We start from the raw sequence: 16,614 nt of genomic DNA, 5'->3' as shown, positions 1-16,614 counted from the left end.
ATTTCTGATGTCTAAAAATAAAATAAAATAAAATAAAATAAAAATTAGCTTTCGGGAAAAAAAAGAAAAGAAAAGGGTAAAGCTCTACAAAGAGGGGTCAAAGCAATTTAATTAAACAAAATACTATTATGCAACACTTGTGCAATAACACTGAAAAGTAAAACAAAGAACGGAGGGGAAAAAATTACATTTAGGCAGTAAGACTAAAAAGTCAATCTAGTTTCTTTTGGATATTACAATTTCTGTCACGTGATCTCAAAAACAACTACAATGTTCTGACATAAATCTATTGTTGACCTCACTGATGCTACAGTGCCCATCCGTTGAAGATGAACTGCATCTCTGTTCGTGGGCTGAAGAGAGTTCGTTTTGAAGCAGTCTCTCCTCTTTAAATGGCTTTAATTAGCTCGCAGGGGAGCAATCTGCAGGATCGATCCATCTGAGCGCTTCGTGACACAAATGATAGTCCTGCTTAAACTAGGACTTTGTATTCCGGAACTTCCATAATAACCAACGCAATGGGGTTTTGAAGAGAAGTGCTGCACAAAACTATTACAAATGCATTATAAGAGGCATCAGTCATGTGTATTTATGCAGTGACAGCCTTTATGACAAACCAGTCGAGCAGGCACTGAACTGAGCAGCTGCTCTTCAGTCAGAGTTTAATCATCCAAAATAAAAAATGAAAAGTTATTTACCAAATGCATGGCTACAAATGAGATATACTGTATCTTAGAAAACGTAACTAAGAAGAGCAGACATGCATTTCTCCATCACCTCTGATGATCCTTATTGAGATTTCCTATTGATGAGTGGAAAAGTGTCCCGCTGTGTTCTCCCGGAGCAACGGAGCGCTCCATCAATAAAACCCAAGAAGAGAATTCCCCAGACTTCCTGACCTGATACAGACATCACTAACAATAGATGGACTCTGTGATCACTGACCAATGACCTCAGCAAACGCCGTCAGCAGAACTTGAGAGTGGGCTGCACAGTTGTGTCATTATGAGATCACGGTTGGAGAAGTAAATGTCTTGCTTTCATAACAGGAATTCTCATCCTGTTACATGGCTTAAAGAAAATGACTTTAATGTTTAGCTTAAACCCACCCCTCCTTTAATAAAGAGAAATAACCAACTCTGACTGGCAGGACACTAAAGGGCTTTTCACACTTAAAACTGTTAACCAAGGGCCATTTTTAACCCTGGGTTAGTAAGATTCACACTATAGTGGGTTAGAAATCAGTTTGTAGAGGTTTTACATTCTTTATTATTCAAACCTTGGGTTAACATTCTTATTAGCATATGTATGAGGTCATTTTTTGTCTCTATTTAGCACGTTTTGCTATCTGAAACCTTTTTAGAGCAATTCATTTCAGTGACTTTTTAGTTTTTTTTTTTTTTTTTATAACTTATTTTTAACTTAACTGCCAACGATTGGTGAACTGATTCATTGAGAAAATATTTAAAATATAGCAAAAAATGTAATGACTCAAAGTTTAATATGAAAATGTATATTCACTGTAGAAATTTCCAGAATATTGCCATGGTTTATTAAAGTTTGGCGATTTATATATTAGGTAGGTCTCTGTTACATACATTTTCTATGATTTTTCAAAGGGCAAAAAAAGAGAATTATAATTTTCCCTGGCTGTAGGGTTTTTGTGTTTCTTGTATACATGTTATGATTAATATCTTGCTAAACAATTCCTGCTCGAGCTAGACTTCATAACCCGGAGCTGAAAGTGCTAATGCTACATGCCAACACACTTTCATTTCAAAACCTGAAGTGTGAAACGTTGCTTAACCCAGGAATAAAAGTGAAATAAACTCAGGGTTCAAGAACACATTAGCTGTAGTGAAAAGCCTGACAAACACACGTATAAACACACACACACACACACATTCACTCACCCCTCAGACTCTGTAGTTCTTCTGATGTTACAGAACATATTCTTGGCTTAATGAATGTTCAAGTTCATAAATAGGTGTTAGCCCAGGACAGTGAGTGTATTAAGTCCCCTTGACGTTTTTGGTGTGAGGTCTTGATGCCAGACTGGCGTAGTAGGCACATTGTGAGGGGTCACACTGCCCTGGTGGTCCAGAAGGTCCGGGCTGACCGTGAGGACCAGGATTACCAGGCTCTCCCTGAGCACCTGCGGCTCCAGGGAGACCATCTTTTCCATATCCCGGCATACCTGCAGGACCTGTGGTGCAAATACTGTCTCAGCTGCTGTTCAGCATGTTTACATAATATATGTATTTTTACATAAATGTACACACATACAGTACAGTTAATATTTTACAGTAAACATATTTTTCTTAAATATATACATGCATGTGTTTGTATTTATATATATATATATATATATATATATATATATATATATATATATATATATATATATATATATATATATATATATATATCACTGCTGTCAAACGATTAATCACAATTAATCATATCCATAAATAGACACATAAATAGACAATCTATAATTGTATCTATTTCTTTATGTATTAAAATTACTTTATTATTATGAATAAATAAATAATTCCACAATGTATAAATATTTTCTCATTTGAAATAAATACAAATAAATATTATTATTATACTTTATTATACAGTATAAATTATTATACTGTATACAATTAAGGGCTATTCAGAAAACCATTTTACTGTTTTGCATTGTGGTATTATTTTTTATTTTATCAGTACATTTTAATCCAAATCCTCACAACTGTAAAGCAAGAGATATTTTTTTTTTATTACTATAATGTGGAAATTAAAAAATGTAAAAAAAAAAAAATATTTTTTCAATCTAAAATTACTTCACAAAACAAAAGAACAAAAAGGGTTAAAAATGAAAGTAAATTAAAGACAGTGCATAAATACTAAAATAATAATAATACTAATAAATAAAAAATCTTTTGCATTGTGAATATTTTTTAAGCACATTTCTCTCCAAAATCCTCATTACTTTCATGAAAAAAAGAAAGAAAAAAATAAAATATTCTCTTATAAAAAATATTTTTAAATATTATCATTTAAGGTGGATATTGATGCAATCTTGAAGGTCCTTTTTTTTTTTTTTTTAGGTTGGACTTGGGCTTTTTCATGACCGTTTTCATGAGATTCATCCAAATACATCATCTGAGTCAATGCAAACTTGAGCACTGATGATCAATTGGTCTTACCCATGGGACCAGTTGGACCAGGCTCTCCTCTCTGTCCAACACCATCCTCTCCCTTTTCTCCTCTTGCACCTTGTTCACCTGGAAAAGAAAAGGGAAAGTGTCGGTGGGTGTTAAAAGGTTAAACATCAAGTAACGTAACAATCTGAAATGAGTTTTGCGGTACCTTTAGGACCAACTGGACCTCTGGGTCCTTCTGCTCCATTTTGTCCAGGTATTCCAGGCTCTCCCGGTGGTCCTTGTTGGCCAGGAGGTCCATCTTTACCTGCCGGACCAGGTGGACCAGGGCGCCCAACTGAGCTCTTGATATGCGCAGGCTGCATTTGAGCCATGAGGTAAGCTAACTTTGCTGTGAAAATCAACGGGACGTTCAGGAAACGTAAAAAGACACAGCAAAGTAAGTCGAAAACATCTTTGCCAAATGAATCTCACCGTCTAACTGTTTGGAGAGTTCCTCTTGAATGAGCCGCCGCATTTGTTCCAGTGATGGCGTCTCTCCCTTAAAACACGGCGAAATGACCTCATGCTCTTTTTTTTTTTATATCATTAGCATCACACACTTTCTATTAAAACTACTAAAGCAGACTCACTCTGAGACCTGGGAGACCCGGCTGTCCTGGAGAACCAGGGGGCCCAGAGGGACCCACTTCCCCTGGGGGACCCGACATGCCCATCATCCCTGTGTGACCCTTCCTGCCGGGAGGCCCAGGGTTACCCGGAACACCCGGATCACCAACGGGTCCTTTGTCTCCTTTTATTCCATTATCACCCTACAAAAACGAGCAACACGGTAAGTTTTGATTTGATTTGAGAGGCACACATGTGGATTAACAGATACCTTTTCTCCCTTCTGTCCTCTGTCTCCTGGTGTTCCTGACATGCCCTAAAAATAAAAACAAAAATAAATAGCAAGCTGAAAAAAATATGAAAACGTGTTGATAGAATATTAATGAATCATCACTCACTTGTTTGCCTTCTGGGCCAATTGGACCAGATGGACCCTGAGGGAAAAACACAAGTGTAAATATAGACAGGAAGATCATATCCACTTGGGACCGAGTGCTTTCAGCTTCTATAGATTTACAAGGCTTGTTTGTACAAGTATAAAAGCTTAACTTTACTAATTAAACTGAGATTCCCATAAGTCCCAAAGCAACATCTCCACTCACCAATGGCCCTTTTGGACCTGGGAAGCCGGGTAACCCTGGACTCCCTGTTTCACCTTTGTGTCCTAGCTGACCCTGAAACATGATCAAACAAACTGATTATTTACATCAATTTAGATTTTTTTCTGATTATTACTAATAGGTTTAAAGTTCATGCCGATACTGTGTATAACGTATAATGTTAATGTATACATTTATTGTAATATATTTTAATAGGTAATTAATTCACATGGTGGCAAAGCTGAATTTTCATCAGATCATTAAAATATGCTGCTTTGGTGCTCAAAATCTTTTTTTATTATTATCCATGTTAAAATAGTTGTGTTGATTAATATATCTGTGGAAATCATGATATTATAGCTATATATATATATTAGGGGTGTAACGATACGCGTATTCGTATTGAACCGTTCGGTACGACGCTTTCGGTTCGGTACGCGGTACGCATTATGTATACCGAACGGTTCGTTGGAGTAATTAATTATATTTGAAAAAAAAAAAAAAAGAGAGAGAGAGAAATATAATTATATGCGTTCAACAAGGTAGCCCAATAACCCAAACAACGTAACAGGCAACGCCCCTGACACTCCCGAAGAAGAAAAAAACACCATCTTATATGTTTATGTTAGGCTACTCAGCAGGCGCTCGCTCACTCAGTACGCGCTGAAGGCTCGTTGCAAAATAGCCAATGCGTTTAACAGACTAGAAATGAGAAGATCCTCCAATAACCAACAGGTCTGGTGTTTGGGTGCACTTTGGATTCCCTTTAAGCTATAATGGTGATGGCAAGAGAGTGGTGGATAAAAAAACAACGGTATGTCGCATCTGCAACATGACAGGGTACACCAGCGGGAATAAAAAAAAAAAAAAAAAAAAAACACCAGCGGGAATATCTGGGATATATGCGTCAGTACTATCTGGGAAAAGACGAAAAAAAGGAGAAACATGCACGCAGCAAACTATCCCTGCAGCATTTAGAAACTATAGCTTACAGGGAATCCAACCCAAACACCAGACCTGTTGGTTATTTTAGGATCTTATATTTCTGGTCTGTTAAAGGCATTCGACATTTTGCAACGAGCCTTCAGCGCGTGCTGAGTGAGCGAGCGCCTTAGGGGCCGTTCACATATCGCTCCTAAAAACGCGTGGAAAACGCTAAGCGCGTCTTTCTCCTCCTTTCCAAAGCGCTCGGGCAGAAGCGCTCATGAGGCGTCTGTCTTTGCTAAGCAACAATGACGTGCTCTCTCCATGAGACGCGGAAATTTCAGCGAAGGATAAATGGATTTGCAGCTCTAAAAATCGCTTGCAGTAGCTCTGCTACTAAATTTATTTCAAAATTGCAATCCATATACAACTATGATCAGCTGATCCTTCATCTTGGCTGAGCTCTCAACGTTGTTACGGGAAAGGATGAAGCTGATTGGTTAGTTCTTGTCACATGACCCGCGGTGCGCTTGCGGCATTCTGAAAAGTTGAGATGTTTTTACATTTTGCTGTATCTAAAACGTATCGAACCGAACCGAACCGAACCGAACCGTGACATCAGTGTATCGTATCGAACCGAACCGTGAATTTTGTGAACCGTTACACCCCTAATATATATATATATATATATATATATATATATATATATATATATATATATATATATATATATATATATATATATATATATATATATATATTTATATATATATATATATATTTATTTATTTTTTTTTTTTTTTTTTCAGGATTCTTTGATAAATATAAAGTTAGAAAGAATAGCATTTATTTTACATTTGTTAAAGTGTAAGCCTTTACTGGCACTGGAAGATTCAATATAGCATAAAAATGTGCAAAATATTATCTGGAAAGAAAAATATTTAGTTTCTGTTCTGTTTTTTTTTTACATTACATTACAAACATTTTTTAGAAAGTAAAATTAAATTCAGCATTTTTTATATTATTTTGATTATTTATATTTCTTTAACTGACATAATTGTTCTCCAAAATGTTCCTTTTGCACACACACATCTGCACACACGGACAAGTGTACTTCTCTAAATAATTACAATTTAAATTCACATCTCGCACACTTCAATGCACTTTGAATGGAACATATATATTCGTTTTAAACTGGAATCATGGCGGAATATCCTGTGATGTCCACTTCGCAGGGCACTTATGAAGCAATAAGAGAAACGTACAAAATGTGCAGAGTAGTGGCGCGTGAGGACTGGAATTGAGAACCGCTGCTTTAATAGATAAACAAGCTTTTCCTTTTGTAAGGTGCAAAAGTGAATGCAAATGCAGATCTCAGTCCATTAAACCATGTGGTCATGCATATTGACGCAATACTATGAAACGTACAGGATTTCCTTGAGATCCAGGCTTGCCTGTTTGTCCAGGTTCTCCAGGCTGACCCTAAAGAAAAAAAAAAAAATACAGTGACCCAGCCGAATAATCACACAGGTGCTGTTTTGTTTTGCAATTTAATTGGTTCATCAAAAGCCTCCTCACGGGTTCCCCTCGTGGTCCTCTCATGCCCTCTGGCCCCGCTGGCCCGGTTTTACCCTGAGCGAAACAAGTACACCAATTAAAACCCAACACCATCTGCTCGCAGCGGTCTGGTTCACAGTGACCTCTGCACAACACAGATTGCATTTACTCACATCTTTCCCAGGTGGACCCTCACGTCCAGGAACACCCTGTTTGCCATCTTCACCCTAACATGACATGACAGCATTTATTAAACAGAACACATGAAGTTTCTGCATGATTTAGGGAGCATGAATTAGTCCTGTAGTTTCCCATCTCCAAATACTGGATGTACTGTATCCCTGGGTATGAATTTTAATAGGCATTAACTAACCTTTGACCCTGGTGGTCCTGGTTCCCCTCTGTGACCTTTGAAACCCTGGAAAAAACGTGAACATTTCAGCATATAGGTACAGGTAATAAGGTAACACTTTAGATTAGGCAACACATATTCCCTATTAACTAAGACATTTCCCCCTCACTAAACTCTTAATTTGCTGCTTTCTGATAATAAGTAAGGTAGTTGTTGCAATATCTGGATCTTCTATTATATGATCATGCAGAATGAGGCATTAATAAATCACGTCACTCACAGGCATTCCTCTTTGCCCGTCTCTTCCTGGTTGTCCCGATTCTCCCTGTTTGCCCTGAAAAAGAAAAGTAATAAGAGCATGTTTTTACACTGTTTCTTTATATACAGAAATAAGCATTGTTAGGATGTTGGCATGCATTCAGAACATCAGACTCGTACCGGCTCTCCTGTGTCACCTTGTCTTCCATCCTTTCCGGGTTTACCAATCAAGCCCTTCAGCACAGAATATGAAGTATCAGAATTAATAGAAAACACCTATCTCAATATTTCTGTTTTACTGTGTTTTTGATCAAATAAATGCAACCTTAGTGAGCATAAGTGACTTCTTACGAAAACATTTTAAAATCGTACCAACCTTAAACTTTTGAACCGTAGTCTTTTTGTACAAAACAAAAATTATAGACATTAAAAAAATATATATGAAATTACACACCATTAGACCTGGAAGACCAGGTGGTCCCTGAATACCCTGAAGTCCATCTTTACCCTGGTAAAACACATTCAGTTATCGATAATATGGCCAGATTCCAGTCTTGCAATCCATCCAACTAATACACATTCAAATGACAGAGCAAAAAAACTTTAGCCTTGCCTTTTCTCCAGGAGATCCAGGTGGTCCGATAGGTCCAGGGTTTCCATCATTACCCTATTGATACAGCAAGATGTCAGATTTTTCAGTTTAGATATACAGTCTGAATAAGTGACATTTTTAAATACTCACTGGCTGACCCATAACTCCTGCAGCCCCTGGATAACCAGGAGGTCCTGGGGGGCCCTGCGAAAATACAAATCAATGAGAGAAAATGTGCATAAATAATCATGGTATGTCAAATTTAATGTTATTATATGTATATTCAGCCTATTTATGATGAAAATGGTAGGCTGACAATACCTTTTCTCCTTTATCTCCAGGTTCTCCTGAAGGACCTCTATCTCCTTTTATCCCCTGGAATGGAACCGAATATATTGACATATATTGACGAATATATTGACATATATTCATATATTGATATATGGAACCGAATGTAGTAATGCAATGTTGACAGATTACATGCATTTGACACATACATGTCTAGTGAATCTATTATTGTGATCAATTGAGCCTGTCCTAAACCAAAAAAATGGGCATATAGGTCATTTGTGCAAGCACCATATTAAAACCTATATTTATGTTTTAAAGTTAAGTGCCCGTGTAAAAATAATGAAAGTATCTTATTGCGTCTGTCGTCATGAAATTACATATAGCATCATAACCAATCAAAATGCGCATTTTTTGAATGGAATGTGTGGACTTTTTACACCGATCTCACAGTAATTTGTACATATTTAACTTATTAGCTCCAATGACCACACCTAACCCCACCCCTAAACCTACCCCTCACAGAAACCTTGCAAAATTATGATTTATAGAGCATATACATTTTATTAGCATTTGCATTATTTGGGATTGAACTGATGATCGCATGATTACATATAGTTGTATAATGCAATACTCTACCAATCTGAGCTACACGAAACCCGAATTATAGCGCAAATAAAAGAGTACAAAACATTCATATGGAAACGTCCTGTTGCCGATAGGGGCACAATTGTAGTATACGCTCTGATTGGTCGTATTTCAGAAATTTGGACCAAGACCTATACGAGCGTATTGGTTGGAGGAAAGATTTGAGTTATTTGAATGTGAACTGGTTTGTAGGTAGACTTGAAGAACATGCATTTGTCGTGTAATATGTCATTGTGTCATCAACATTCTAACCTTGGCTCCATCAGCACCAGGTGGTCCTGCAGGCCCTGTTGGCCCAGGAGGACCCTGCCAAAGTGACCAGTTGATTAAATGTTCATTATTCCATTCATTTCCAATTCCATTAAGTTTAAAGATGAAAGTGAGAGTTTGATTTCTGAATCATGCTCTCTCACCGCATATCCATCCTGTCCATTTTTCCCAGGTGGTCCAGTATTACCATTTTCACCTGGAGGTCCTGGCAAACCTTGTTGTCCAGCTGGTCCAGGGGGACAATCTGAACAAATGTCCTGGGAAAGAGAGAAAGGCAAAGTAGGAATATTAGGATGGATGGAGGAATGGATGGATGGACGTTTTTTTATTGTTGGATGGATTGAGAGTTGGGTTGATGATGGATGAATGGAAGGATGATTGAGTGATTGGATGGATTGAGGGTTGGGTTGATGATAAATGAATGGATGACTGGATGAATGGAAGGATGATTGTGTGATTGAATGATGGTGGGTTGGTAGTTTGGATGTAAGGATGGATGGTCAGATGGAGGTTTGAACTGTTGGCTCAATGGATGGATAGAAGGAGCATTGATGGATGAATGGAAAGGATGATTGTATGACTGGATGGATGGGTGAATAGATGGATGAGAGTTAGATGGATGAACGGATGATTGTATGGATGGATGGGATGTGTGATTGGATGTGTGGTTGGGTGGTAGGATGGAGGTCTGGACTGCTGGATGGATGAATGCATGATTGTGTGATTAGACAGCTAGAAGGATGGTTGGAGGGACAAATTGAGGGTTGGATGGATAGTGGGTTGAATGGTTGGTTGAATGTATGGATATATTGTTGGATGAATGGATGGTTGGAGGTTTGAATTGTTAGATGGATGAATGCAAGAATGGATGGTTTGATGGATGCAGGGTTGGTTGTTCGGATGCATGGATGGATGGTTGGATGGAGGTTTGAATTGTTGACTGGATGGATGCATGGCTGTTACCTTCAAGTTCAGATCAGAAATGTCAGCAGCTTTTCCCTGCAAAAAAGAAATGTTGGAAAACAAAAATCCATTGAAAAAAAATAAATCATGATCCCCGCCTTTATAGTCCATCAACAGCAGGTGAATATTAATAGTGTCAGCTGATTCGATACTTAAATGGCGAACAGAAATCACTCACTGGTTCTCCAGGGGAGCCCTTCTCTCCAGGTCTTCCTGGTACACCCTGCAGGTAGATTACACACACATATTCATAAGCCATGACTGCTGCTGCTGATCCTCACCACAGGAAAACACATTCAAACCTTATAAGTCACAAACTGACACTGAATCCCAGAGACGACTTAACTGTGATCCACAGCAGTGCAGTGAAACTGGTTTAGTTCTGCATCATGACTGGAGACTGAAAGGTAAAGCTCCTCATTGTCATTGTACAGGTAAAATAAAATTAGTGCTAAGGGTTTTTTTTTCCCCATGTTGCTAGATTGTTGCTAGAAGTTAGAGCCAAATTAATAGCATTCCTTGCAATAATGAGCATCAATAACTATAGCAGATCATTAATATCTGTAAAATCTTCTGCATTTTAACCAATAAAATGTTCTCTAGGATGAGAATCTCAAATCTCCCTGAATTATAACCACAACCTTACTAGCATTAGCATGTAGCCAGTTACAGGCTGTCAGTGTGTCTTGCTGTGCAGTTCTGCAAACACATTTAAAAGTACTGATGCAAAACAAACCAACTTGATGTACCCATGTTTATGATTCTCTTATCCCTTCGCTACTGGAGTAGCATATAAATCTTACATTGTGTCCAGCGGGTCCCTGTTGTCCGCTCACTCCTGGAGGTCCTCTCAAACCCTGAATATCAAACATGACATGACACTTGAGGGTGTTCTGTGAGCGTCTGTCTCATTTGAAAGTGATATAAATATGAACAGATTGTTTACCGCTGGTCCTGGTGGCCCTGCAGGTCCGGGAGGCCCCTGAGAAGACACAGAATATCAATCTGATGTGAGATATTGAAATGTGCGTCTACATTTGTGTTCAAATCCATATGCAAAAAAAAAAAATAGGGTAAACACTATTTATGGTCTGAAATACTGTAAATGGTAATAAGTTTTCACATTACAATATGCGTGCTTTTATTAGGATGTGCTTGTAAATATGCATGTTTGTCTGTGCATATGCCATCTGTTTGCTTTAGTTTGACCAGTTGAACTGATTTCAATACCTTTTCAATATGGAAATTAAAAAGGTCGGATTTTGGCCATATGGTAATTCTGGAGTCATTTGAGTTACTAACACTAGCATGTGAAAATGACTGCATTTTGTTTGGATATTGCAATGGCAGGATGAGCAGATAAACAGCCATATTACTGAGTTATATGTGTGTGTGTGTGTGTGTGTGTGTGTGTGTTTCCATACATCGGGTCCTGTGGTTCCCTCTCCCGGTGGTCCTCTATTTCCTGGCATCCCCTGCATTCCCTGTGGACCAGGTAAACCCTGAAACACAAAATAAAAAGGGATAAACATGGAAGAATAAACAGCATGCCCCTTCCAATAGAAAGATGAAAGCTCTTTGTATTTCTGTATAAGATACTGTTTACTCAAAACATTGACTTTAATTTCCATATATATTGTAATGCATATCCAGATAGATCAAATGCAAATTATTATCCTTTAGCTTGGGTTAAACTAATTAATTTTACTTTATTCGAACAGCAGTTACGCTAATGATGTCTTTATTTGTTTCTTTGTTTTGCCACAGGATGTAACTAGGATTTACACCAGTGTTGTGCCTGAACGCGTTCATTGAACGATAGTTCATGAACTCGTTCATATTTTGGGCGAACGTGAACTGAACGTGATGTATTAATGCCTGATGAACGTTACTGTCAACTCGTTCATTCTGGTGTCTGTGAACGGCATGCTCTCTCAGGTTAACTTCGTTCAATAGGGTGCCAGATTTCTATAGAGCCTTCCAGGCGAAAACCCGGCTAAAACACACCGTAAACGGGTCTTAATATATAGCGGAAAAACACCCAATCTGGCAACACCAGTGTCGCACCGCCGTCCGCCGCATGCGTGATGCGTCAGCCAAAAAAAAAAAAAAAGTAGGCGACAGCAGCATGTAGCATGAAGGCGTATGATCATTTAAAAGAATTTTATGATGTTTATGACAAGGTCGGTGAGAATGGGAGACAAAGAATTAAATCAACAAGGGGGAAATGCTGTCCGCTCAATGCTAATGTAAACCCTGGTTGGATAAGGATTTAAAATTGGATATGAAGATGAAATCTGACGCATAGCTTCATTGTTAAAACTGATAAAATAATTGCTTTCTGTGATTCTATATGGGCTGTTGCAATAATTTTGAAAAATAATAGCTCGCAGCAACAGATTGGAGAACAAAAAGAACTATGAACTAGTTCATTTTTGGAACTGTGAACTTTAGTTAAAGATTTTGTAGTTTGAACTATGAACTGAACTAGTTCATTTAAAAATTTGTGAATTGAACTTTGAACTAGTTCATGTAGAAAGTGAACTTTCCCAACACTGATTTACACAAGCTTCCAGTCTGGATCCAGAACACCTGAGAAGAGATGATGCTGACCCTCAGAGGACCTCAAATGATGCTAACCTTGAAACAACATACAGAGCTAACAAATATTGCTACTTACTATGCATTCACATTATAATTACTGTTAATAGTGTTCATCGTCTGGTTGACTGTCTTGTATAATATGTCTTGTATAAATTTTTCAGAAAATTCCTGTCATATGCACATAAACTGATAACCACTTATAAGCTACTACTAAATATTGTAGAAATAAATTTTCTGTAAAGTTTTCTTTATGATTTGTATCATAAAAAGCACTTTAAATTCAATTCAATTCAATTCAATTCAAACTATTTTTGTGGAAACCATGAGACTTTTTTTTTTTTTTTTTTTTTTTTGGGGATTCATGATTTTGAAGAAAATAATGATTAAAAGATCATCTTTTACTTCTAATAGAAATCTTTTATAACATAATAAATATTTGTACTGCCACTTTTGATCAATTTAACACAACCTTGTTGAACAGAACTAATTAGCTTGAAATGGTTTTAACAGACCCTAAACTTTTGAAAAGGGGTGTGTATCCAGGATTTATTTAGCCTTATGCACAATATTTAGCACTGATTGCTAAAGTTCAGTAGCAAAATGCATATCTTGTACTTTTCCCAAGGAAAACGTGTCTGGCTTTCTGAAAGTTCAGGAAAATGATCACATAAATGAAATTCAGTAATTCAGCTTTTGCCCCTGGGGAAACACACACCTGCTTATGATAAAAACGCCTAAAAAGACCTTTCATGCTGACAAAGTCTGGTTCTTTCTTTTAACAAGAAAAAACTTGTTTCATTACCTTCAGTCCAGGGGGTCCTGATGGTCCCGGAGGTCCAGAATCACCCTGTACATAAAGAAAGCAGATTACTGCTGTGATGCTACCTTCTCTATTTTCACTCTATTTCCTTTCCCTCTCAAAAAGTCACATGTAGTTTCCTTTTATGAAGGGCTGTGTTATTCCAAGACTTCTGAAGTCATATCACTGCTTTGTGAGAAGAACAGAATACAATTTAATAAGGCATGTCTCAAATCAACAATAATGTCTGATTTGGTATCAATGATACAACAGACAAAACTTTCAGTGAATAATTACATTTTTACATTTATTTGATTGTTACATACGTGTGTAAATGTGCCTGTATGTCTGTAGATTGTAGATATGTGTGTGTGTGTGTGTGTGTGTGTGCAGCTAGAAAATAAAACCAACGTCCCACATGCATCCACGGCTCAATTGACTCATTAGTTTAATGTGTGGTTGTTTTATTCTCCACATTTCAGTGTTTTTAACCACAATCAGCAAATATAAATGGAAAAAGTTAGCGTAAACAACTTTCAGATCCTCCAGAGGACCAGACGTATACACAATGCTTATTAAATGCAATTTTACGCGCTCATGGCATGAAACTGTAAAACAAGAGCGAAACAAACTGCATGCTCTCTTCTTTTAAACCTAATTGTGTAGTATCTTTGAGAATCCACATGGAACATTTGAGCAAACTTACACTATTCAAAAATATATGTGATGTTTTCAAACTGATGAATACATTACCTTTGGTCCCTCTTTGCCTTTTCCTGGCAAACCAATTTCTCCTCTTAAACCAGGCTGACCGATTGGACCAGGGGGTCCAGGGGGGCCATCTTTACCAGCATCTCCCTGGTGGGATATAAATAACCATTTTAGACAGGGTGAATTAAGATTATGGTTCATAATTACATCAACTTGAGTTAGAGTAATTCATAGATGCTTGGTGTAAAATAACACAAAACGTCCACACCGAAAGCTAGACTTGCTAGTTTCTTTTAGGTTATTTCATTAGTTCATTTCATACCTTATCTCCTCTCTGTCCAGCAATACCAGGTGGACCAATGCTACCTGGAATACCCTGAAAAAAAAAAAAACACTATGTCTACACTTGCAAGAGAGGAAAAGAAATGACTTAAAATGTCCATAAATATTTGCTTTTATAAGTTATTTTATAAAAAAAAAAATATGGCATGCACCTGCATGCATGAACATTTTTTTTTTTTGAAATAGATCTTGTATTTTATACAGGAATTTTTCAAGAACGCACCACATTGCCTGGCAGCCCTTGAAGCCCCTGAGGGCCCGTCAATCCGGGAGGACCCTAAAAAGAGTGAAGGGCATGACAGTGAAAAGTTCTGAAAACAATCAAATCATCATGTGTGAGAAGAAGACAAACTCACCGGGTCTCCGGGTCTCCCTGTCTCTCCTTTTTCACCAGCATCCCCCTTAGGGCCCTGTCCACACAAACAAGAGAAAGACATCAGACAGTCGTGTGTGGAATACAGAAGAAACATCTCAACTGCTCTAAAGATCAGACTTCCTCACAGATAGGACTGGAATATGAAGGTACAGGATTAACACTGATCATCATATTCAGAAGACGGTCTCATGTGATTGAAAGCAAGTCGGATGTATTGTAAAACCGCTGGTTAAGATGATGTTTACCGCAGGTCCCGCATGTCCTCTGAATCCTTGCTCTCCAGGAAGTCCTCTTTGACCCTGGAAATATGAGAATATGAAGGTAATCCAGTACATTTCATTAAAAGGTATGCTATAATACCTAAAATCACCTTCAAACTGTGTCTATGTGTTCAAAAGCATAGTTCACTTTCATTTCAAAACTAATGTCCACACTATTGAAGTCAATATGAGCTGAAACATGCAAACATCAAAATCTCTTCATTTGTGTTTCACAGTCACACAGATTTGAAACAACATGTATAGGACAGAATGTTAACATCTGTCTTTTTTTTTTTTTCTTAGATCATGGTGACAAGTTTACACTGCTCTCCAGAAATGAAACCTGGCTCTCTTTTTAGATGTCGTCAGGGCAGAAAAGATTGCATTCGGCTGAACTAGTGAGAACCGCAGTCATTTTCACACTGATAGATTCAGGTGAGAGCAGATACATCATCGTAACAAGCTTGTCTGTGTTTGTGTAAATGATGCATCTCTTGGTATCTGCACTACTTCAGTAGATGAGTGCATGATGGAGAGCTTTCATCATTTACATTGTTTACTGTGTATAATATCGTATAAAACAATATAATAAATCATAATGCAATATACCTTGAGTAGCAGCCCCGAAAAAGAAAAAAAAAGTATTAAAGTAGGAGGCTGAAGATGGGCAGGTCATGATGACAACATAGAGAAAGTGACCTGATGAATTATTAATTAGCCCACACATCTGCAGTCATGTTGCTTAATTAATATTTACATATTCCAAACTTTCACCTTGATATTTATAAACTGACGTCCTGTGCAGATGTGGTTGAGTTGTCTGGCATTTCAGACTTATTTGCGTTATTGTATCTTTTAATATTAGTCAAGAGATCAAAAGCAGAGAGCAAAAAATCTCATTTTGGATGTGTCAAAACCTAAATGTCAATGATTAAGCATCAATAAATCTTTATTATGTTTTAACAGCTACAGTAAAGATCCTCCTGCAATAGCACTACTCTGTGGATAGATGCACAGGGTCAACTTTTTTAATTGCTTGTGGCCTGCAAATTTTCCTAATAGTGTAATGATGGTTTTATTGTGAGCCAACAGAGGTACATAATATCAGCTGATGGTCTGCGATGCCCCTGACCTTCAGGTTTATTAATATTCTCTTGTGCAGCCCCGAAGCCCTTAATATCTATTGTCAGCTAATGCGTAAAACACTTGAAGTGGCTGATCTCAGAAATTAAATGCAAATATTTCCCTGTTCCTTTTCAGGTGGATTTGATTCTTCGAACTGACAGAAGACTTCCTTATGTGTGCATTAC

General features: G+C 37.5%; 1 protein-coding gene across 1 annotated transcript in view; it reads right to left on the bottom strand.

Annotated features, from left to right (window-relative positions):
* Positions 1–629: 629 nt before the first annotated feature.
* LOC127978650 (collagen alpha-1(XXII) chain-like) overlaps positions 630–16,614 on the bottom strand; it is a 53,125-nt gene continuing 37,140 nt past the window's right edge. The window contains exons 35-65 of the mRNA XM_052583450.1: positions 15,290–15,343; positions 15,025–15,078; positions 14,892–14,945; positions 14,649–14,702; positions 14,369–14,473; positions 13,619–13,663; positions 11,637–11,714; positions 11,159–11,194; positions 11,016–11,069; positions 10,391–10,435; positions 10,213–10,248; positions 9,393–9,506; positions 9,232–9,285; positions 8,365–8,418; positions 8,194–8,247; positions 8,065–8,118; positions 7,906–7,959; positions 7,632–7,685; positions 7,474–7,527; positions 7,215–7,259; positions 7,015–7,068; positions 6,863–6,916; positions 6,713–6,766; positions 4,364–4,435; positions 4,160–4,195; positions 4,033–4,077; positions 3,785–3,964; positions 3,627–3,693; positions 3,361–3,543; positions 3,198–3,275; positions 630–2,206 (exon numbers count right to left, since the gene is read on the bottom strand). Of these exons, the coding sequence (XP_052439410.1) occupies positions 2,013–2,206; positions 3,198–3,275; positions 3,361–3,543; positions 3,627–3,693; positions 3,785–3,964; positions 4,033–4,077; positions 4,160–4,195; positions 4,364–4,435; positions 6,713–6,766; positions 6,863–6,916; positions 7,015–7,068; positions 7,215–7,259; positions 7,474–7,527; positions 7,632–7,685; positions 7,906–7,959; positions 8,065–8,118; positions 8,194–8,247; positions 8,365–8,418; positions 9,232–9,285; positions 9,393–9,506; positions 10,213–10,248; positions 10,391–10,435; positions 11,016–11,069; positions 11,159–11,194; positions 11,637–11,714; positions 13,619–13,663; positions 14,369–14,473; positions 14,649–14,702; positions 14,892–14,945; positions 15,025–15,078; positions 15,290–15,343 (2,169 nt within the window). The 3' untranslated portion in view covers positions 630–2,012. The remainder of the gene's footprint in view (positions 2,207–3,197; positions 3,276–3,360; positions 3,544–3,626; positions 3,694–3,784; positions 3,965–4,032; positions 4,078–4,159; positions 4,196–4,363; positions 4,436–6,712; positions 6,767–6,862; positions 6,917–7,014; positions 7,069–7,214; positions 7,260–7,473; positions 7,528–7,631; positions 7,686–7,905; positions 7,960–8,064; positions 8,119–8,193; positions 8,248–8,364; positions 8,419–9,231; positions 9,286–9,392; positions 9,507–10,212; positions 10,249–10,390; positions 10,436–11,015; positions 11,070–11,158; positions 11,195–11,636; positions 11,715–13,618; positions 13,664–14,368; positions 14,474–14,648; positions 14,703–14,891; positions 14,946–15,024; positions 15,079–15,289; positions 15,344–16,614) is intronic.

This window comes from Carassius gibelio, chromosome B19 (genome assembly GCF_023724105.1).
Source record: "Carassius gibelio isolate Cgi1373 ecotype wild population from Czech Republic chromosome B19, carGib1.2-hapl.c, whole genome shotgun sequence".
Lineage (NCBI taxonomy): Eukaryota > Metazoa > Chordata > Actinopteri > Cypriniformes > Cyprinidae > Carassius > Carassius gibelio.
This window is presented reverse-complemented; position numbering and strand designations above follow the sequence as displayed.